The sequence below is a fragment of the Trachypithecus francoisi genome, unplaced genomic scaffold (genome assembly GCF_009764315.1).
Source record: "Trachypithecus francoisi isolate TF-2019V2 unplaced genomic scaffold, Tfra_2.0 Lachesis_group12, whole genome shotgun sequence".
Classification (NCBI taxonomy): domain Eukaryota; kingdom Metazoa; phylum Chordata; class Mammalia; order Primates; family Cercopithecidae; genus Trachypithecus; species Trachypithecus francoisi.
Genome location: NW_022681457.1, coordinates 64,334,035 through 64,356,767, shown reverse-complemented (window position 1 = coordinate 64,356,767; position 22,733 = coordinate 64,334,035). Strand labels below are relative to the sequence as shown.

The 22,733-nt window shown below is 56.4% G+C and overlaps 2 protein-coding genes and 1 long non-coding RNA gene across 11 annotated transcripts in view; 1 reads left to right on the top strand and 2 right to left on the bottom strand.

The window, feature by feature from the left end:
- Positions 1-670: 670 nt before the first annotated feature.
- On the bottom strand, positions 671-10,627 carry SCN1B (sodium voltage-gated channel beta subunit 1). 2 transcript variants are annotated; one of them, XM_033225692.1, is made up of 6 exons: positions 10,208-10,627; positions 8,394-8,560; positions 7,332-7,572; positions 1,852-1,993; positions 1,412-1,483; positions 671-1,321 (listed from the first exon to the last, which is right to left on the bottom strand). In XM_033225692.1, the coding sequence occupies exons 1-5, from the start codon at positions 10,245-10,247 to the stop codon at positions 1,417-1,419; spliced, it is 657 nt and encodes a 218-aa protein (XP_033081583.1). In that variant the 5' UTR covers positions 10,248-10,627; the 3' UTR covers positions 671-1,321; positions 1,412-1,416. The 2 variants fall into 2 exon arrangements, with proteins under 2 accessions (XP_033081583.1, XP_033081584.1); XM_033225693.1 differs by lacking the exon at positions 10,208-10,627 and adding an exon at positions 9,306-9,844.
- Positions 10,628-12,226: 1,599 nt separating this feature from the next.
- Positions 12,227-13,171, top strand: LOC117092333. The gene is made up of 3 exons (XR_004440752.1): positions 12,227-12,368; positions 12,492-12,581; positions 13,087-13,171. It is a non-coding gene; the product is annotated as an uncharacterized LOC117092333 (long non-coding RNA).
- Positions 13,172-14,562: 1,391 nt separating this feature from the next.
- GRAMD1A (GRAM domain containing 1A) overlaps positions 14,563-22,733 on the bottom strand; it is a 33,153-nt gene continuing 24,982 nt past the window's right edge. For 4 of the 8 annotated variants that reach the window (XM_033225679.1, XM_033225683.1, XM_033225686.1 and 1 more), the window contains 9 exons: positions 22,419-22,537; positions 22,195-22,337; positions 19,667-19,770; positions 19,410-19,583; positions 19,232-19,319; positions 18,367-18,378; positions 17,944-18,051; positions 17,740-17,860; positions 14,563-14,984 (listed from right to left, as the gene is read on the bottom strand). In XM_033225679.1, coding sequence (XP_033081570.1) covers positions 14,892-14,984; positions 17,740-17,860; positions 17,944-18,051; positions 18,367-18,378; positions 19,232-19,319; positions 19,410-19,583; positions 19,667-19,770; positions 22,195-22,337; positions 22,419-22,537 — 962 coding nt within the window. In that variant the 3' untranslated portion in view covers positions 14,563-14,891. The remainder of the gene's footprint in view (positions 14,985-17,739; positions 17,861-17,943; positions 18,052-18,366; positions 18,379-19,231; positions 19,320-19,409; positions 19,584-19,666; positions 19,771-22,194; positions 22,338-22,418; positions 22,538-22,733) is intronic. The other 4 variants (XM_033225680.1, XM_033225684.1, XM_033225681.1 and 1 more) reach the window with 3 other exon arrangements.

The window sequence follows — 22,733 nt, the reverse complement described above, 5'->3', positions numbered from 1 at the left end:
AGAGGCCCAGGCCAAGTGGCCGGAAGCGTCCGCAGGCAGATAACACACTGTCCCGCCAGCAGCCAGGCGCGGTCCACGTCAGACCCAGGGCCAGGTAAACACCAGACGCGCAGGGTCACTGCCAGACACCTGCCCGTGCTCAACCACACGCCGGATACAGTCAGCCTCGGCTGCTTGCTCCAGATAGGCCTCCCGCACAACCGGCCCCACCCGCTTACCCACACGTGCCCGCTGTGCCCAGCCAAACCCATCTCCACCGCACCCATTTCCTCCACTCAGCCCAGGGCCCCTCATTGGAACACGCTGGTTTAGCCTGGCTTCCTCTGCTTTTCCATCCATACCTGTCTCTCCTTCCCTCTCCTTCTCCCCAGCGCCCACCTCTCCAGAGACCCACACTGCTGGGCACACTGCACACCCCATGCCACCCCTGCACCCCAGCATCAGCCTCGATTCTCTTCCCTCCACGGCACCTCCTCGCTTCCTGGCTCCGTTCTACTCTCCCTCACCCCTCATGGTCTCCGCTGAGCGAATGGCTCCCCCAACCCCGACACAGATCAGACATTAGTGTCTTCACCTGTGGGCCCTCAGGTAGGGTCCCTGGAAAGCGGGCTCTAGGATTCGGGGACGGGAATGGGAGGAAGGTGACGGGGCTCACAATCGAAACTATGCATCAAGTCCAAGAGTCTTTATTTCATGAACAAAACTACTTCTGTAAAGAGAGACGAGGCTGAAAGGGCCCCTTTCTAGGTGGCCACAGTTCAAGGCTGGTGAGAGAGGGCGAGGTTGGGCCGGGGCAGGAGTGCATTACAGGGAGGGGGGACCCCAGGTCCAGCCGGAGGAAGCGGGAGAGGAAATGATGCCGGGGAAGGGGAGTCGGAGTGAGTCCCAGAACCCCCTGCCCCAGACTGCTCCAGCCCATCATCGCGATCCCTGCCGCCGGGCAGGGAGGAGGCGGGGAGGGGCTGGCCCCAGAAGTGCATGTCTGAAGCGGCCAATGTGTGCAAATCAGCAAGGAGGAGGGGTGCGGGGCCGCTGCCCCCACCTCACCGCCCCCCTCCCCAAACAGGCAGCAGAAGCAGGGTGGGGGCAGCGGCAGTATTGCTTTACCCATCATGCATGGCGGTGCGCGGCCGGCGGGGCAGGAGCTGGAGGAGGCCAAGGCGGGGGTGCGAGCCAATCCCCCTGCCCCTCCCACCCCAGCGGCTCCGTCCGCAGGACTCAGGCTTTCCGGGGCCCAGGAGTGGCCACCCCCACACTGGGCGCAGGCGGTGCCTGGAGAGTCCCATTAGGGCTGGCTCTTCCTTGAGGCGGGGCCCAGGGCCTGAAGGGGAGCAAGAGAGGGGGAATTAGGGACCTGGGGCACTTCGGCCCCTCCCAATCCCCTTCTCCTCTGCCCGCCCATCCGCCTTACCGGGGCTATTCGGCCACCTGGACGCCCGTGCAGTTCTCTTTGCTTTCGGAGGTGATGGCCAGGTATTCCGAGCTGTGGGGGAAAGGCCAGGTATACAGTGACCCCATTATCAGACCGACCCAACCCCCAGGGGATGGGGGAAGGTAGCGGGCTCCACCCCAAGTACACAGGGCTCCTTAGTTAGAGGAGGGGCTACGGGTGGACTCCTCAGGGTCTTTGAGGAATCTGGCTGGGAGCCTGAGCTCCCGGGTTTGAGGGAGGAAGGGACTGGGTCTGACACCCCCATCCCATGTCTGACAGGGAGCGCCCCCCTCTGGGTGGTACTGAGATGGCCCCCTGGGCCGCTCCACTGCCTCCTCCCCGCCCGGCTCCGGGTGTTCCTCTCTGGCAAGTGCGAAGGTGCCCTGTGTGCCCTCACTCCTCGCAGCCACCCCACTCACGCGTTCTCTTGTGCAGCAGTCTCCGTGGCGGCAGCGATCTTCTTGTAGCAGTAAACCATCTCTGCCACGAGCCATATGGTCAACACGACGATGAGCACATACATCATGATCTCAGACACGATGGATGCCATGTCTCTGTTGGCTGCAGGGGCCAGGCAGGGTTAAGGGGGTAGCCCAGACTGCATGACAGCCTGAGTGTGCTGTGAGCTTGCTGTGTGAGCTTGGGCAAGTGACTCGACCTCCCTGGGCCTGGTGTATGCACTGTGATTATTAATACCCAGCCTTGGGTGGGCCTGGTGGGGGTCACCCTCAACCTGCCTCCCTGTGTAACTCGAGGGCACATCTGTGTCATTCCGGAGGCCCTCAGCACAGTGCCTAAAAGCCGTAGCTCTGCAACCAGAAGGCTCAGGCTCAAAGGCTGGCTCTGCCACTGGCCAGCTGTGTGACCTTGGGCAAGTGACTCAGTGTCTCTGGGCCTCTGTTTCTTCAATTGTAGAATTAATACTTCCTTCATCAGAGTGCTGTGAGAATTAAATATGCTTTAAAATCCTTAGAATAGTGCTTGATCTATAAATAGCATTCAATGAAGGGTCACTTTTATGAATGTTATTATTATTATAACTGGGGCAGTAAAGCCTAATGGTTAACAGCCAGGGCTCTGGGGCCAGACTGCCAGGGTTCAAATCCCAGCTCTGCCTCTTACTAGCTGTGTGACCTCAGGCAAAGGACTACACCTCTCTGAGCCTCTGTAAAATGGAGGTGGGAATACTCAGACCCTCTCACAGGGTTGCTGGGAGAGGAAATGAGTTAACATCCGTAACATGCTTGGATGAGCACATAGTCAGCACTGCTGAAGTGCTGGCTATTTTCCGGAAACCCTACATCCTCTCTACAGCACTGGCTCTGCCAATTGCCAGCTTCTCCTTGAGCCTAAATTTAAACTGTAAAGGGAACACGTTCAGCCAGGGGACCAGAGTCAAAAGCCACTCTGGTGTCCTCGGCTGGATTTCCTAGGTGTCCATCCCACATCTCTGGCCCCCTCCTGGATGGCTGAGATCCCATTTTCCCTGCTGTCCTCAAATGGCCTCCCTCTGCTGTGAGTGGGGCACTTTCTGTGGCTCCACCCTGTGCAGATGGCACCAGTGCTTTCTGGGCCAGAGTGAGGGAGGGAGCGAGGCTGGATGCTCCCCCTGCCTGCCCTGCCCCAGCTTCCCTGTGGGAGGAGCTGGAACAGGGTTTCCTTCTCATTCCTTCCATCCTTCCTTCATTCATTCTTTTCAACAAACTTCTTTATTTTTATAAGAGACAGGGTCTTGCTCTATTGCCCAGGCTGGAGCACAGTGATGCAGTCATAGCTCACTGCAGCCTGGAACTCCTGAGCTCAAGCAATCTCCTGCCTCAGCCTCCTGAGCAGTGGGGACTACAAGTGTGCACCACCAGGCTCCGTGAATTTTTTCCTTTTTTTTTTTTTGGAAGAGATGAGGTCTCGCTGTGTTGCTCAGGCTGGTCTTGAACTCCTGGCCTCAAGAAATCTTCCCACCAAAGTGCTGGGATGACAGGCATGAGCAACTGCACCCGGCCTCCACAGACATTATTAGTGTATCTCATGTAGTGGGCACCTGCTGTCAGTCAAGCTCTGTGCTAAATTCTTTATCCAACCATCTCCTTGATACCTCGGAAAACCTCAAGGACGAGCGCATCCTGGCTGCCCACAGTGGCTGGATGCACACCGGATAAAGCCCCATCATCGGAATTCTTGCCCCCGCTCCTGGAACTCAGTGCCCAAATGGGTTTAGGTAACATGGCATCTCATAGGCAGCCCGCAGATCTGAAGGCCAGCCGCGGCTCTGCAGGCCGGATTTCTCACCCGCCTCAGACGCTGCTGCACCTCAAGGCATTTTCCACTCATGTTGTGTGGATCCAAAATAGGATTACTGTCCCCACGGGTCCCCATCTGCCTGCTCCTACCACCGGTGGGCAGCCCCCGCAGCTTCCCAGCATCTTCTCCACCTCTTCCAGGTCAGTGAAGTTCTCACCACCATGACCCGTCGCCTCCTCCTATGGAAATGACATGGCTCGTTCCTCAGGGGTCATTACCAGGAGGCAATATAGGTTGATGGGCAATACTGAAACTGCAGCGAGATGGTGGATAAAAATAATAGAAAGGTCAGTGTGGTGGCTCACATGTGTCATCCCAGCATTTTGGGAGGCCAAGGCGGGTGAATCAATGGAGGCCAGGAGTTCAAGACCAGCCTGGTCTACATAGCGAAACCCCATCTGTACTAAAACTAACAAATAATTAGCCAGGCATGGTGGCATGCACCTGTAATCCCAGCTACTTCGGAGGCTGAGGCAGGAGAATTGCTTGAACCCGGGAGGTGCAGGCTGCAATGAGCCAAGATCGTGCCACTGCACTCCAGCCTAGGCGACAGAGTGAGACTCTGACTCAAAATAATAATAATAATAATAATAATAATAATGGGCCAGGCATGGTAGCTTACACCTGTAATCACAGCACTTTGGGAGGCTGAGGTGGGTGATCACCTGAGGTCAGGAGTTCGAGACCAGCCTGGCCAACATGGTAAAACCCTGTCTCTACTACAAGTACAAAAATTAGCTGGGCATGGTGGAGTGCACCTGTACTACTTGGGAGGCTAAGGCAGGAGAATCGCTTGAGCCCGGAAGGTGCGGTGAGCCGAGATTGTACCACTGCACTCCAGCCTGCCTGGGTGACAGAGCGAGTCTCCATCACAAAAATAATAATAAGGAATGGCAGGCAGTGCTAACAAATACAGTAATATTGTGGTATTGTGGGTAATGAAAAAATACAGTAGCACAGTGAGTCATGTTAAAATACTGTAGTATCGGGGTGATGATGAATACAGTATAGTATAGAATGGAATATTTTTAAATGCTACAATAGGATTGATTTTTAAAATACTATAGCATAGCATGGTGGATAATAAAAATACCCACCATGGTGGGGAATGTTAAAAATACTCTAGCATGATGGATTATAATAAAAATACTGCAGGCCAGGTGTGGAGGCTTACTCCTGTAATCCCAGCACTTACGGCAGCTAAGGAGGGAAGACTGTTTGAGGCCAGGAGTTCAAGATCATCCTGGGCAACATAGCAAGATCCAGTCTCTACAAAAAAAAGATATATATATATATAGCTGGGCATAGTGACTCACACCTGTAGTCCCAGCTACTTGGGAGGCTCAAGCAGGAGGATCGCTGGATTTGGGGAGTTTGAGGCTGCAGTGGGCTATGATTATGCCACAGTATCCCAGCCTGTGCAACAGAGCGAGACTTGGTCTCTCTTTAACAAAAAACAAAAAACTGCTGTGTTTGGCAATATTATGATAGTATAATATATTGTGTAATATAAAATATACTATAGTGGGTAATATAAAATACTATCATATAGTGGGTAATGTTTAAAAGGCAATACTACATATGGTGGGTAAAAAACACTACAACTGGGTGGATAGTGCAGAAAACAAACTCTGCAGGGCCAACATAAGGAACTGCATACAATGGTAAATGCTGGTAAAAATACGGGCTCTGGGATGTAGTGTGATAACAGCGGACAATTCTAAAAAAGAGAGGCTCAGGCCGGGTGCAGTGGCTCATGCCTGTAATCCCAGCACTTTGGGAGGCCAAGGCAGGTGGATCATCACCTAAGGTCAGGAGTTTGAGACCAGCCTGGCCAATGTGGGGAAACCCCATATCTACTAAAAATACAAAAATTAGCTGGGCGTGGTGGCGCATGCCTGTAATCCCAGCTACTTGGGAGGCCAAAGCAGGAGAATCACGTGAACCCGGGAGGTAGAGGTTGCAGTGAGCCAAGATCACGCCATTGCACTCTAGCCTGGGCAACAAGAGCAAAACTCTGTATCAAAAAATAAAAATTTAAATTAAAAAAAAAAAGAGAGACGCTCTACTGGGTCATGGTGTACAGAGGACACAACACCCTGGCCAACTGCCAAACAACAAGATGGAAAGAACCTAGGTGGCTGAACAGTGCCCTGGGGCCTCCCACTCTCTCCCATCTCATCTCTACAGATTTGCAAGAGCAATAACAGGTTTTGTAAAGCCCCAGTACCGGGGGAGTCTTTGTCACAGCAACTCTGCAGGCGGGGCTCCATCGTCCACGTCTGCGGGTGACCCCACCCCCCAGCGTCGTGACGAACACCTGAGTGGCTCAGACATGCCTGCTGAATTGCATTCGGCTACACCACTTTGACAATAAACGTAAAAATGCTAATTATAAAAAGAAACCCACAGGCTCTGGCTGATCACAGAGTACAGTGAATCATGCCAAGAACAGAAACACAGTCACCCAAGCTCCTCTGGGTTCAAGTCCAGCTCCCAATCACATGACTTTGGCCACATAACTTTCCCTCCCTGAGCCGTGGTCTTCTCATCTGTAAAATGGGGATAGGAAGAGCCTCTACCCCGAGGGTGGGGAGCGGATTCACTAAGGAACTCCTTGTAAGGCACTGAGGCCAGCATCCATCTCACGGAAAAGACGGGCAGTGCATGTTGCCCGTGAGGATGTGCGTGCTGTGGCCCCGAGAGACCTTCTTGCCACGACTTGTAGCTGGTTCAAACCTGGGCTATCTCCCCAACTCTAAGCCAGTGGCCACAGGGCACTGACAATTGCAATTGATGCTGAGCAGAAGATGGTTCAGAGAAGGGGTGGACCTCCCTCAAACAAGGGGTCCAGGGTGGCTGAGGCAAAATGATGAGACATCCGAAAGCGCTGTCGATCCTTGCTGCTCAGAGGGTGGGCCCCACACCTGTGGCCCCACACTGCCTCACCTGAGAGTTTTAGAAAGGACCCCGGGCCCGCCTCAGAGGTGAGAGGTGTTGAGTGAGACTCTGCAGGCCAGCGCGGCTCCCCTGTGGCAGGAGTGCAGAGGGGTGTGCGGGACTCTGCTCTAGGTGGCACGCTCTCGTCTCATCACGACAGAGGGCAGCAGGGCTGAGTTACTCAAACAGTAAGAACCACCACCCTCACCACCACGTGCAAGGCTCTGCTGGAAGCCGGGCATGTGCCTGCAATTGCTCAACCCTCATGACCCTGGTGATGGAAGAATGGCTCAAACCACACCCGGAGAAACATATCACATTATTATCCTGGGCGAGCCCAGGACAATGCTTTGGCTCAGAGACAGAAGGCACCTGCCAGAGGTCATGCGGCACAGGTGACAGAGCTGGGTTCTGTACCCGGAGCATCTGTGAGAGAGACGCATCTGTCCTAGAGACACATGCTTTGACCTGGGCTGGAGGGAAACAGAGGCCAGAACTGGAGTGGGTGGGAGAGGCTGCTCCCCTCTTCCCCCAGCCCGCTGCTGTGGGCGGATGGCTGGCCAGGCACAGAGCCAGCCTGTCCTGTCCGCTACCTGCCATCTGTCCTTCCATCTGGCTTACCAGTGGGTGACGGCAAAGGGGCAGGCAGCACCCGACTCACCTTTGTCCACTACCTCAATGTGGATCTTCTTGACGACGCTGGTGTTGTGCTCGTAGTTTTCAAAGAAGAGCAGGCGGTAGACGTGGCACTCGTAGTCGCCCGAGTGGTTGTAGGTGACATTGGTGATGAAGATAGACAGATCCTGCAGGTCCTTGGTGCCCCGGCTGCCGTTCCACACCACGCGGCCCTCAAAGCGCTCGTCCTCCTCCAGCTGCAACACCTCATTCTCATAGCGCAGAATCTAGGGGTAGCCAGGGAGGAGAAGGTGTCACTGCCTGGGCCTGTCTTCCTTTACCTGACCCTGATTCTATCCCCTGCCGTGACACCCACAGACACAGATGGTACACAGATGGGCTCAGACGCCTTGACCTCAGGCAGAGAGGGCACAGGGGTGGGGGGCGGGGGCTAGGATCACGCCTGGAGTCATCCAGACCCTGCTTTTGCCTCCAGCCGAGATGCACATGTGCACACACACGTTCCTCAGTCATCCTCTCAAGCCCCATCTGGCCTCTAGGCCAACATTCTCTGCAGTTCTTTCCCAGCCACCAGACACACTCCTCCAGCAGGGACAGGGCAGTCTGATCCCAGCAGCTGGAGACCCCAATTCTCCAGCACGTCATAGAAATGTATGGTTCCCTCTCCCATGTGTAATGCAAAATACACACGTATTTCAAAGGAGGTTTAAAAAAAAGAAAAAAGTTCTGTCTTCCCTCCGTAATGGCTATCCGAGACATTGTTTGCTGGTGCCAAATAAGTCCATTGACATTTATTTCGTGCCAACCATGTGCCAGGTGCGTCAATGCATTCGGTCCTCACGCAAACCTATGGGCTAGAGACCACTGCCACCCCATCTTTACCGAGGAGGAAACTGACTTTCAGAGAGGCTCACTGATTTGGCCAAGGTCACCAGCTGGCCATTGGCAGAGCCAGAATCTGAATCCAGGTCAGCAATCACAGCATATTATTAAAACAAACAAGCCCGCCCCCTCCCTGAGATCCAGCCCCACTGCCTCCCACACGTGGATTCCCGCCATCCCACACCCGTGCCCGGCACCCGCACACCTTGACAAACTCCTCAGTGCCCTTCTGGCGGAAGGTCCACTCGGTGAAGGTCTCAGCGGTGGTCTCGCTGCGGCGCTTGCAGGAGATGCAAAGAATTTTGAAGGTCATCCCATACACGGCCTCGGTCTCCGAGTCCACCTCCACGCAGCCCCCCCAGGCTGAGGACACTGTGGGGACAGCAGGCTCAGGTCAGGCAGAGGCACCCATTGCCCTAAGCAATGCCAGACCCCTCACAAACCATCTGTTCCCCCCTCAATGATTACCAGCAGACAGGACTGGATGCCAGGCTAAGCCCTGTCACTCACTGTGTGACCTCAGCAAGTCATTCGTCTCTGAGTCTCAGTTTCCCTCTCTCTTGAAAGAAATGGTCCTCTGCTTCCAGCATTGGCTGGGCCCATTTTCACACATTAGGTAGGGCCTTGTACATGGGAGGCCCCATAGGGACTGTCAACATTGCCAGTAACTCAGACTTTTTGCTACCTGAGTGCCCCTTCCTCAGAAAGTCCCTTGCTGGAGGAACCCAAGCACCTAGGTGGTACAATGACACTTCCAGCTAAGTTAGAAGTTCAAGGTGGCAGTCGCTTTCACCATTAAACTGCAAAACCAGCTAGCTCCAGGAGAAATGGGTTGGGAGAAAAGAAGGTCTGGGGGTGGGGGATTGTGGGGAGGTGGGCACTGGAACTGGGGCTGATCCACACTCAGCCCCTCTTCCCAGCCCCACAAGCCCCTGTGTGAGCCATCCCCTCCCCAGCCTCTCCTGCTTCCATCATCCCATCTTTCCCAGGGTTCTCGCCTCTAGAGCTCTTCCCACCCCAACCCCATCCACTACTCAAAGCTTTCCTGAGCTCTCTCCTGCCCCAGGGCCTTTGCACCCCACGGAATTCCAGTCTTAGAATTCCTTCACTCTCTTACCTGGCACCTCCTTCTTGCCTCCCAGCACTCTGTAGCTAACGCTGTGTCTCTTCTGCTGCAGCCCTGTGCTGTCCTTGTCTCCTGATCCTCAGGACTTCTCATCCATCCGCCCCTGCTGCGGTCCCTCTGTCTCAGTCCCTCCCATCTTTGTCTCTCTCAGGGGTCTCTCTGAAGGTCCCTCCACTTTGTGTCCACTCTCTGGGCTCAGAAGGAGACCTCTCCTAATCCCTTTCCACCTTTCCACGTCTATCCCTTTTAAAACTCCATGCCAGATTCTCTCCCGGTGTTCACGGGCACCCCCATCTCCCTCTCTCTTCTCTCCATCTCCTTCTGCCTCTCTCAAGTTTCCCTTTCTCCATCGCGCTCAGTCTCTTAACTCTTTCTTTTTCTTTCTCTCTCTCTGTCTCCAATACCCCTCTCTCTGTCTCCGTCTCCCCCTTGACCCCCGTCCCCAGCCTCCCAGCACACCACTCAGGTGCTCTCTGAGTCCTCTGTCTCTCGCCCCCTTCCTCCCGTCTCCATGTCTCCCTGTCCCTCCGTCTTTCCCGTCCCAGTCTCCGGGCGCCGCCTTCCCCCCACCCCCCTCCCGCGGCTGTGGGTGTCACATTGCAGCCTGCGGGGCTCCGGGAGCAGCTGACTCCGCGTTTTCTCGCCCCCGGCTGGGCGCCTGCAGCCGCGAGGCTGTGCCAGCCCGGCCCCCGCCCGCTGGAGCCCACCCGCACCTCCACCGCCCTCCCCAAGCCGGGCTCCCGCGCGCACAACTTCTGAAGCTGACTTGGCGCGGCCCAGGGTTGGGCCGGGGGTGGCTCTCGCGCGGCTGCCCCGAGTCCAGAGCGCCACTCCCGCCGCCCCACCAGCGACCCCGCGGTGCCCCCGGCCGCGCGCGCCCCCTGCGCACTCACCCAGTGCCGCACCGACCACTAAAGCCAGCAGCCTCCCCATGGCTGCGCGGCGCGTGCTGCGCCCCCCTCCCGGGCCGCCGGTATTAATAGCGGGGCGAGAGGCGGCGGGACCTGGCGGCGGTTAGAATGTCCCCGGGAGCGCGCGGGCGCAGCAGCTGCGGCTCTGGGACCGGCGAGGGGGGAAGAGGGGGGGCGCGGCCCCCCCGCTCCGGTTACCGCCGGGGGCCCAGCCCCGGGGCCCGGCGTCCGGGCATCCCCGCCGCGCGGGCGGCGGCCGCTGCTCGGGCTGTTGCGCTGGCGCGCACAGCCGGGCACATCCGCTAGGTGCACCGACCCAGGTCCCGCTTCGGCTCGGGCGCGCTCGGGCGCGGACCGCGGTCTCCTGCGCACTGCAGCGGCGGCGGCGGCGGCGGCGGCGGCGGCCTAGGGAGGGAGGAGGGAGGAGAGGGAGGGGGCGGGATGAATCACCGCGGGGGGAGGGCGCGGTCGCCCAGTCTTTGCCGCAGCGGCCCGGGAAGCGGCCGCTGCACGGGCCTCTACGGGTGGCGCAGGGACCGCGACTTCTGGGAACGCGGCGGATGGTCCAGGTGTCTCCGACTCCGCTGGGGCTCTGAGGACCACCCCCCCACCTTCCCGGGGAGTCTGGAAAGGTCACCCCCAGAGTCACAAGGGGACTTGGAGCGCAGTTTGGGGACCGGGTTTCCGATTTCAAATGATGGAGGTCATCCTCAGGAGTTCAACGAAGCGAACCTCCAAGTGATCTCCCCTCAGAGCCCTGATATCCCGGCCTGGGGGTCACTGTGCAGGGACCCCAAATAGGCATTAGAGGAGGGTGGGGGCCATCAGGCTAGGACTACAGCTACAATCCAGACCTCACCCAAGCAGGCGGGGCACCCTGGGGAGAAGCAGCCCCGGGGATCTGGAGGTGCTGTTTCAGGACGATGACCCCTTCATGATCCCCTGCACCCCTTTATGTCCCTGATGTCACCTTCTACCCCTCTTTCCTCCCACTCCACTCTGGCTGTTCAGGCCCTCCTGCTGTTCCCAACACAGGGAACCCATTCCTGCCTCGGGACCTTGGCCCCTGCCCTCCCCTCTACTCCTGCTCTCCCCGCTGCCCCACCACTCTCCCTCCGCCTCCATGGCTCCAATGTCACCTTCGTTAGGTCTTCCGTGTCCCTTCAGGGCAAACTGCCTCCCCCCCTCCTAACTTGACCTCCTTTACTCTTGTTGAGTGTTTTTCACAGCAGCCTCACTACCTGACATTATGTTCTTTTTTTTTTTTTTTTTTTTTTTTTTTTCTTTTTAGGGTCTGGCTCTGTCGCCCAGGATGAAGTATAGTGGGGTGATCTCGGCTCACTGCAACCTCTGCCTCCCGGGTTCAAGAGATTCTCCTGCCCCAACCTACGGAGCAGCTGGGAGTACAGGCGCGCACCATCATGACTGGCTACTTTTTTTATTTTTTAGTAGAGACAGGGTTTCACCGTGTTGGTCAGGCTGGTCTCGAACGCCTGCCCTCGGGTGATCCGTCCGCATCAGCCTCCCAAATGCTGGGATTACAGGTGTGAGCCACCCGTGGCCATCCCAGCACTTTGGGAGGCCAAGGGCGGGGGGCGGGGAAGATCACCTGAGGGCAGGAGTTCGGGACCAGCCTGACCAATATGGTGAAACCCCATCTCTACTAAAAATACCAAAAAATTAGCCGGGAGTGGTGGTGGGCACCTGTAATCCCTGAACAACAAGAGCGAAACTCCCTCTCAAAAAAAAAAAAAAAAAAGGCCAGGCGCAGTAGCTCAGGCGTGTAATGACAGCATTCTGGGAGGCTGAGGTGGGCGGATCACGAGGTCAAGAGATCGAGACCATCCTGGCCAACATGGTGAAACTCCATCTCTACTAAAAATACAAAAATTAGCTGGGCGTGGTGGCGCGTGCCTGTAATCCCAGCTACTCCGGAGGCTGAGGCAGGAGAATCGCTTGAACCCAGGAGGTGGAGGTCGCAGTGAGCCGAGATCACGCCACTGCCCTCCAGCCTGGCGACAGAGTGAGACTCTGTCTAAAAAAGAAGAAAGAAAAAAAAATTTTTTTAAATCCCCCAGGTGAGGACGCTGTCTTGTGTACCACCATGTCTCTTGCACCTTGAACTGTTCCTGGCACATTGCAGGTACTCAATCAATATTTGTCAAACAAATAAATGAAAGTCAATGTTCACTAAGCCCTTGGGATTTGCTGAACCCACTTCTTCTGCCCCAAATCTTCAGTGAGTTCTATTATCCCCATTTTACAGATGAAGAAACTGAGGATGGGAGAGGGCTGCTCCCTTGCCCAGAGTCATGTAGCTGGCCTAGGATGGATGTGGAATCCTGCCCCAGCAGTGGTAAGTGGCCTGTCCTACCAGTAGGTTCTGCCAAATGGAGAAAATGGAGGTAGGAGTTCTGGTCTGTCAGGACCAGGGTGGGAGTGAGACTCTCGGCTGAAGGCTCACTACCTAGGTCCTAGGCTCTAATTCTGGGTGGGGTAAGGTCTCAGAATCCCCCTGGCCCAGCCCTGCCCGACAAGAGGAGCTAGGGTGTGGGGCAGGACTATAGCAGAGGGGCAGGGAGCCAGGGACACCCGACACCTCTGTGGTCTAGACTTTTATGCCAGCGCCTCCTGAGCTGTGAAATTCCCCTGCAGAGAATAACCCTCTTGCTGTTCCGGGCCCTTCCACTGGTGGGGGATGGTAGGTGAAGGCACAGTGAGGACAGGCCTCAGCACTGGACAGGAGGCACCTCACAGCCCTATAAGCTATGTTCAGTGAACACCTACTGTGTATGGGCTTGGTGCTGTTCTAAGCATTCTAAGCACTTTACTAACATTAGCTCATTTAATTCTTCCTATAGGTGACATTATTATTATACCCATGTTACAGATATAGAAGACTGAGGCTCAGCATGGGTACCTTGCCATGATCACACAGCTAGAGGGTAAGAGAAGCTGGCTCTGCCTCCTATGCCACTCCTGATCCACTCTCCAATCCCTCCTCCAGTCCCCTGCCCCAAGCCATCAGTTAGGATGATTCCTATAGCCAGGGGTGTGACATGCCAAAGGTGTCTCTTTACCCCACACACTCACTCTGGAACCAGGACAAGGTTTCAGTGAGGTGGACCTGGGTTCTATCTGGACCAGGGACTTTGCCTCCAAGCTCATTTCCTCATCTGTAAAACAGGGATCCAACCAACCATAAGCCTGAATGGGCCGTGGTGGGGTCCTGAGGGGGTCAGGACCTTGCATCTAAATGTGGAGACCCCAGGGGTCAGGCCTGGAGTCTGCCTCCTTGCTGGGTAGCCTCAGGCGTGTACATCTTTGTCTCCACCTCATGGAGTCACTGTGAGAATAAAATGAACATCAGATCTTGGCACAGAGCTCAGTACGTACGTACTTGGTACTCACTACACGAGTTACTTTTTTCCCTCTATTTTTATGCAATAAGTGTAACATTTATTGAATACTTACTCCATTCCATCTGTGCCAGGCCCTGTTATAAGTAGCCACATTTATGAACTCCTTGAACCTGTAATAGCGGTTCTCAAAGTGTGGTCTGGGGCTGGGCATGATGGCTCATGCCTGTAATCCCAACACTTTGGGAAGCTGAGGCGGGAGGGATCGCTTGAGGCCAGGAGTTCGAGACTAGCCTGAGCAACATAGTGAGATCCCATCTCCAAAAAGAAATAAAAAATTAGCCGGCCATGGTGGCTGACACCTGTAGTCCCAGCTACTCAGAAGGCTGAGGTGAGAGGATGGCTTGAGCACAGGAAGTTGAGGTTGCTGTGAGCCATGTTTGTGCCACTGCACTCCAGCCTGGGCGACAGAGAAACCCTCACTTAAACAAACAAAAAAAGTGTGGTCTGGGATGGCACCATGAGCATCCCCTGGGAACTCATTATAAAGGCAGAATCCCAGCCCTGCCCCAGACCTACTGAACCAGAAATTTGGAGGGAGGGGCTCCACAGTCTGTTTTTCATCAAGCCCTCCAGGAGATTCGAATGCAGCTCAAGTTTGAGAACCACTCCCTTCTAACAGTACTGTCATTCTGCCCATTGCACAGGAAGGGGCACTGGAGCTCCAGGGGGTTCACCTGCTGCAGTTACACCACTGCTAGGAAGCAGGATTTGAACTCTGGCTCCCAGAGTCTGTCCCCGTAGTTCCTGCGTTGACCTCAGATGATGTAAAGCTTGTGTAAGATGCTGGGGGAATTCCAGATCGTTTCAGTGACTATGGCCCCGGAACACAGACAGAGGTCCCCTCCCCACCACAGCAGGATCTGAGTGTAACAGGAGGCTCCCACCCACTCCCAGGGCCCCATAGGCACAGCCACAGCCACTTCTGACCCTTTATTGGGGCACTATCAGCCCCAAATAAATATAATACATTAAACCCAGAGCTGAGGGAACCGTGCACCCCAGGAGGCGCCCCCCACAACCTCAGCCGGGCAAAATAAGTTAGTGGGGGGTCTGCCAGAGGCCGGGCCAGCTCCCTGGTCTAAAGTGCATCTCGGTTCCGTGGCCCCCACGTCTGCACAGCCCCCGGTCGGGCCGTCGGGAGGGGCGGGTGGGAGATGCCTGGCGCTCACACCGTGCCAGCAGTGGCCGCCGAGGCTGTGTGTGTCCATCTGTCCATGTGGGGAACAGCTGCGTGGCTGGGGACCTCAGGAAAAGCTGGCTTCGGGCCGGGGCTGGGTGTCGAAGGGAGGATCTGACACTGTGATCCCTTGGTGCAGCTTCTCCAGCGAGAACTTCATCTGCGGGGAGGAGGTGAGCAGGGCTGGGGGTGAACGCTGGAGGTTGGGGGGTGATATCACCCACCCCCATCCTGCCACTGAGAAACTGAGGGTGGTCTAGAGGCCATACTGCCCCACCCCAGGGTCCCTCAGTGAAAAGAGCACAGCCACGCTGCACCCAGTTTAAATTCTCAGAGGCAGCAGAGGAAGGGGCTTAGTGTGTGCCTGGCACCCCAATGGCCTGGGTTCAAATCCTGGCTCTGATCTTGTTACCTCAGTTAACCTCAGGCACATCCTGTAACCACCCTGAGTCAAAATCCCCTCATTTGAAATACGGGTCTGTAACACATCTGCTCCATAGGATTATTTCAGGGTTCTGAAGAGCACTGAGAACCCGGTGTACACTAAGTGCTCAGCACATGTTAGCTGTCACCATTACCCCCTCTGTGACCTCGGGCAAGCTCCTGAGCTCCTCGAACCCCTAGATGCCTCATACCACCCACCTATGTATAAAACCAGGATAACGGCCGGGCACAGTGGCTCATGCCTATAATCCCAGCACTTTGGGAGGCCGAGACCAGTGGATCACTTAAGGTCAGGAGTTCAAGACCAGCCTGGCCAACATGGTGAAACCTTATCTCTACTAAAAATACAAAACTTAGCCAGGCATGGTGGCGGGTGCCTGTAATCCCAGCTACTTGGGAGGCTGAGGCACAAGAATCGCTTTAACCTGGGAGGCAGAGGTTACAGTGTGGCAAGATCATGCCACTGCACACCAGCCTGGGTGACAGATTGAGACTCTGTCTCAAAAAAACTGGGATAACAAGAGCATCTTCCTCAAAGGCTGGCTGTGGGGATAAGGCAGTCATGCTTAAAACTTAGAACAGGCCGGGCATGGTGGCTCACATCTGTAATCCCAGCACTTTGGGAGTCCGAGGCAGACAGATCATGAGGTCAGGAGATCGAGACCATCCTGGCTAACACGGTAAAACCCCATCTCTACTAAAAAATACAAAAAATTAGCTGGGTGTGGTGGCGGGCGCCTGTAGTCCCAGCTACTTGAGAGGCTGAGGCAGGAGAATGGCATGAACCTGGGAGGCGGAGCTTGCAGTGAGCCGAGACCATGCCACTGCACTCCAGCCTGGGCAACATAGAGAGACCCAGTCTTAAAAAAAAAAAAAAAATTGGAATAGCCCAGCCACAGGTAAGTGCTCAGTCTGCATCTACTGTGAGTACCAATCTGTGACATCAGCTCTGCACCCTTGGCAGTTTGAGAGGGAGGAAAATGATAAAAATTTAACTCAGGGCCAGGTGTGGTGGATCACACCTGCAATCCCAGGACTTTGGGAGGCCGAGGCGGGAGGATTGCCCGAGGCCAGGAGTTTGAGACCAGCCTGGGCAACATGGTGAGACTCTGGTCTCTACAAAAAATTTTTAAATTGGCCAGGCGTGGTGGTGCGTGCCTATAGTCCCAGCTACTCAGGAGGCTGAGGCAGGAGGATCACTTGAGCCAGGAATTCGAGGCAGCAATAAACCATGATCGTGCCACTGCACTCCAGCCTGGGCAACAGAATGAGACCCTGTCTCAAAAAAATAAAATAAAATAACGCAGGATGGGGGGCCCTGCTCACCCTCTCTGAGTGATGGGGCCTCAGCCTTCATCCTCTCCCAACCCCGTCCTGCCCCACCCTTCCCAGTGTGAGCCTCTCCCAAGCTTGATTTCGGGGGGGAATGAGACTCCTAAAGATGAGCCTTCTGATATGGAAGGGTCTGATGAAACAAGGTTTTCACTGTCACCCACAACTTCAGCTCTGATGGCCTTGGAAATGCAGGCAATGCCAGACTCTGTTTCCCAACCGCCTTCCCACTTCCACACCTTCCCCAGTGCCCAACACTTGCTCTGACCCACCGCAACTGCTGGCCTGAGTCTCCTGGGGCCTGAGGGCATTGCTGTATGATGACATCACATTTATTGGGCATCTGCTTTGTCCCTGGCACTAGGCTCACACTCAGGACACCCAGCCCACATCCAGTGTTTCCTGTGGGCCTGGCACCACTCCCAATGTCAACTTGTCTCATCCTCACAACAGTCTTTGAAGTAGCATCAGTCCTTATCCTGTGCACAGAGGCGGCCACGGCCACCATGGCAAAATCGCTTGCAAGACGTCACACACCGGAATGGGAACCTGGTTGTCCGAGTAGACATTGTCCCTGAACTACACTGGGTGTCTGGATCCACTCCGTTTTGGAGATGAGACCTCAGATCCTTTGAAGAGTCTCTCCCCTTCAGACCATGTGACCCCTTAGCTACCCTAGAGCGGGCTAGGGGGTAGAGGGACCACACCTGGCCTGCCCTGGCTGCTGTGATGGGTCAGGGGTGGGCCTGAGACCTCAGCAGGCAATGAGAGTAAGCGCCATGGTCCCCGGTGGGGGGAAAAGTGTGGCCTCCAATGAAGCCAACCCTGGAGATGGGCACAGGGCAGAGTGAGCACGAGAGACTGACTCTTACTGCCATTGAGTGACCAAACCCAGCCGTGCCTAACGTGAGATGCCTCTGGACTTTTCTCCAGGACGTGAACCAATCAATTCTTTCTTCCATCCACGCTTCCGTGCTTTCCCCTGCAATGCTGTGGGGTGGGGACTCTGAGTGGCTTCCTCATTTTACAGAGGAGGACACTGAGATCCGGAGAAGGGAGGTGCCTGCCGCATGGTGGGGTTTCAACAGAGGACCCTACAGCCCTGTAGCCCTGGGCCCTGCCCGAGCGGCGCCTCCTACCTCATCCAGGAGCTCCACGGAGGCCCGCAGGATCTGCCTCCACTTGTGCACCTCCACGCTGTGGAACTGCTTCTGTAGCGCCAGGATCTCGGCCCACTCTGTGGCCGTCTGGGGGAACTTGCTGTGGGGATGCCGGGCCTGAGCAGGGCCTTGGCCTCCCCTAATGTGCCCAAGCCCCCCCATTTTCCCAGGCTACCCACTCACCCCTTGGCCAGGGCCAGGCTGTGCCAGGACTCAAAGGTGTGGGCTGTCCTTTCCAGGGACCAGAGGCGGTAGAAAAGCAGGACGTTGAGGGCGATGAGGATGATAAGGCTGGGGACAAGGGTCAGAGGTCAGGATTCCTGGGGTCTAGATGCTCTGAACCCCCCATATAGCTACACCTTGTAGGGACACCTCTATCCCCCATTGCAGAGGAGAATGAGGCTCAGAAAGGGTGAGACACGCCTAGGGTTGCACAGTCCATAGCAGGAAAGTCAGGGTTCAAATCCAGGCCTGTCTGATGCCCATACCCTTGACTGCCATGCCAGGTTGCCTCCCTGGGGGAGCCGGGGGGCATGGGGTAGGGAGAAGAGGCTGCAACAGGGATGGGTTGCAGGGAGGGGAGGGCAGGGGGACTCAGGACCCTACCTCACACAGATCCTGCAGCAGCAGCAGTGAGGGGAAACAGAGAGATGAGCGCCGCCCAGCCTGCCCCCAACACCCCCAGCCCTCCTCGCCCTGGGCAGCTCTGGGCCGAGCGCACCATACCCCCTCACTGGATGAGAGCTGAGAGTTGAGGTTCAGAGGCTGAGCACGTAGCCGGCCTGACCCTCACCTCCCAGGATCTGCTCAACCCCGGGATCCGACTTCTGTTTCCTCCCAGCGCCCTGCCCACCAACTCCTGCAGGCTTCTGGGCAGGCGTGTGGATTCTCCCTGCCCAAGCCCTTCTCAGCCTAGACGGTCTCCACCCTTTTAGGACACCCATCCTGACTGTCCGCTGTGGCCTGGGAGAAAGCTGCCGCTGGCCTCCCAGGGCTTTCCCACTCCTGGCCCTGATCCCTTGGCCCATGCATCCTCCATCCCGGCCCAGATCACTGTGGTCTGCTGTCAGGTCTATCTTTTCCTCAAGGTCACTGCTGTGTCCTCAGCATAGGGGTGGGCACAGAGAATGCAACGTGCATAAATGACCTCACTGGTTAGGCACACCTCTCCTGTGCACCTAATTCCAGAATCTTTGTGTGCCTGTTCCTCCAGAGAGCCCCCCTTGATCCCTGGGTGAGGTCAGGCCCCTCTGATCTCCCATAGCTCTCCCTGGCTCTGCTCTTCTAGCAGGGAAGACTTCTCTATGACAAACCGACACATCCCAAACATTGCCTCATCTAATCCTCGCTGTGAGCAAACCCACGCTCCCACTTAAGCAGAGAGCCCAGAGAGGCCATGCACTTGCCCAAGGTCACACAGCCAGGAGGCAGGTTCAGGCCTGTGTGGCCACTGCTCCTGTCTCTTACTCACACGATGCTGATGAGAACCAGGGCATTGGGGATGCCTGCCCCGGGGCCCTGGTCCACAGACGGTTCGGAGAAGCGGGAGCTGAGGGAGCCTGCAGGAGAGCAGCTTGGAGTCAGATGGCCCGGCCCAGGCCCCCGATCCTCCGCCCACCCCAACCCGGCCCGGCCCCAACGGAACGCACCCGAGGTGTGCATGCCAGCCCGGGCACAGGGGTCAGGATCTGGGTGCTGGGGCCCATCCCCGTGAGCCCGCCAGCTCAGGGGCCGCTTCCGCCGCCGCAGGCCGGACAGCAAGCCCCGGGCATCCTTCCCGCCTTCCTCCAGGGACAGCTTCTCGGCCTTGGTGAGCTCTCGCTCTGCGTAAAAGAGGGGGCTCTGGATGCCCACACCTGGCCAGGCCATCCCCCAACCTGTGCCCCAGCCGGCCTTGTGTCCCTACCCAGATGGTGGAAATAGTCTTCAATGCCGCTCCACGAGTTCTTCTCAATGAGCGACTTCACCAGGCTCCAGGGCTGCTTTCGGTAGCGGATCTCAGAGGACACTCTGGGGTTGGGAGATCAGGGGAAGGAGGTCAGGGTCTGACTCCAGCCCTGGCTGTCCCATCGCCCAAGTTGAGTTCTTTCCTTCCCCTAATTCAGAGAGGGCCCCTTGTCACTCACAGACAAAACAGATGGGTTCCCTACCCTTCATGGCTTCCCTGGATACCCCATACACCACCCTGCTCAGCCCAAATGCCAGCCAACTCGGCCCTCAGTCCTTCTCCACCCATGCCCAGTACATGGGCAAGGCTCCAGGTGGCCTGAGCCCTGTCCACCCACTGACCAAAGTCTTAGCCAGACCTTGCCCCTGAACCTCTTCCATCCAGCTGCTGCACCCCAACTCCACATGGGCTCAGCTCAACACAGACGGCTCGGTCCCAAACTGACCTCCTGGTCTTTCCCCAAACCCATTCCTTCCTGCCATCCCCATCTGGGTCAAGGGCAGCTCTGTGATTATACTGGCTCGGGCCCCACGCCTCGGGGTACTCCTTGAGCTCTTTCCCTCACCCCCACATCCAATCTCTCTGCAAATCCTGTCAGCTAAACCTACAAAATCTCTTCGGAATCTAACTCTTCCCCCTCCATTTCCCCACCCCAATTCAGCCTCCGTCCCCTCCAGCCTGGATGACCCCAGCAGCCTCCTCCCTGTTCCTGACCCTGTCCTTGCAGTCTATTCCCACCAGAACAGAGGCAGCCAGAAGGAGCCTGGGACCACCTGAGTCAGGTCAGCCCCTCCTGGCTCAGAGCCCTGGCCTGGCTGCCCTTCCCTCCAGGTAAAAGTAAAGTCTTGGCCGGGCGTGGTGGCTCAAGCCTGTAATCCCAGCACTTTGGGAGGCTGAGACGGGTGGATCACGAGGTCAGGAGATCGATACCATCCTGGCTAACACGGTGAAACCCCGTCTCTACTGAAAAAATACAAAGGCCGGGCGTGGTGGCTCAAGCCTGTAATCCCAGCACTTTGGGAGGCCGAGGCGGGCGGATCACGAGGTCAGGAGATCGAGACCATCCTGGCTAACATGGTGAAACCTCGTCTCTACTAAAAAAAAATACAAAAAACTAGCCGGGCGCGTTGGCGGGCGCCTGTAGTCCCAGCTACTTGGGAGGCTGAGGCAGGAGAATGGCGTGAACCCGGGAGGCGGAGCTTGTAGTGAGCTGAGATCCGGCCACTGCACTCCAGCCAGGGTGACAGAGCGAGACTCCGTCTCAAAAAAAAAAAAAAAAGAAAAAATACAAAAAAACTAGCCGGGCGATGTGGCAGGCGCCTGTAGTCCCAGTTACTCGGGAGGCTGAGGCAGGAGAATGGCGTAAACCCGGGAGGCGGAGCTTGCAGTGAGCTGAGATCCAGCCACTGCACTCCAGCCTGGGTGACAGAGCGAGACTCCATCTCAAAAAAAAAAAAAAAAGTAAGTCTTCACCATGAGCCACATCTGGTTCACCGTTTTTTTTTTTTTTTTTTTTGAGACAGGGTCTTGCTCTGTCGCCCAGGCTGAAGTGCAACGGCGTGATCACGGCTCACTGAAATCTCCACCATGTGTGGCTAATCCTTTTATTTGTTTTTTGTTTGTTTGTTTGAGACAGAGTTTCACTCTGTCACTCAGGCTGAAGCGCAGTGGCCCGATCTCGGCTCACTGTAACCTGCGCCTCCTAGGTTCAAATGATTCTTGTGCCTCAGCCTCCCAAGTAGTAGAGATTACAGACATGCACCACCACCCCCGACTAATTTTGTATTTTTAGTAGAGACGGGGTTTCACCATGTTGGCCAGGCTGGTCTCAAACTCCTGACCTCAAGTGATCCACCTGCCTCAGCCTCCCAAAGTCCTGGGATTACAGGTGTGAGCCACTGCGCCAGGCCCCGGTTCACCGCTTTAATCTCAGCTCCTACTCACCCAGTCTTACTCTACTCCAGTCATTGCCCCCGCCCCTGCCTCAGGGCCTTTGCACCTGCTGTCCCAAATGAGTTGCTCTCAGCTCCTTCAGGTTCATGGTGAAAAATGTCTTTCCCAGCGGGCCCTTCCCTGACCAGCGTATCAGGTGTAAAAGCCTCTACACCCTGCTTCTTTAGCCTGCCATGTTTTCCTCGGTTTTCTCCATAGGCCTAACTGCCAGCGAATGCTCTGCAGATTTTCCTAATTATTTCTCTAGTGTCCAATTCCCTACTAGAACATGAGCTCCCTGAGAGAAGTGATACTGCCCGGCTTTGCTGTATCCCCAGAGTCTTGAGGTTCAAACACCCTCTGCAGATGGGAGGAGCCATCCCTGGGCCACTCTTTCTCTGCCCTCCACTATTCGGAGCACAGGGTCCTCAGGAACCCCACGCTTCTGTTCCTCCACCAGGGTGGGAACCAACACTCTGCTGTTGACTTGAGAAGTGGACAGGAGGCCCTGGGGCCACCAGGGCATCAGGTGGAGGGGCCCAGTCACCACTCACCGGAGCCGTGCCTTGTTCCGAGCCAGACCCAGAATGCAATAGCGATGGGCAGTGTAGAAGTAGTCCTGGTAGGGGATGCCCTGCGTCAGCACCTCGGAGTCCACCACACACCCGCCGGCCTGGGGGCCGCGCCGGAACAGCGTCTGCAGGGACAGAGGTGGGGCAGTCAGGGCCACCCCACCCACCCAGCTGCCCCACCTGCCCGGCAGCCCCGCCTGGCCCACCTGTGTCTCCACCACAGAGGCGCTCTTGGGGCCCAGTGGGTTGCTGATGGGGATGGTGTACGTCAGCACCCGGCGCTGGTGGCACTTGCTGTCCCCGCTCCAGGGGCTCAGGGTCACGTCTAGGGGAGGGAGGAGCAGCATGAGGAGGCCACACCCCAGTCCTTTGCCCACAGGCCACAGGAGACTCAGCCTTCTGGGAGGTCTCTCTCTGGGGACTTGTCCCAATCCACACCCCTCCTCTGTGTCCCCACCTTCCTTCCAGGAGCCTAAAACCTTAGCTGTTGGGGTAGGGCCATCTCATCCACTGCTGCAGCC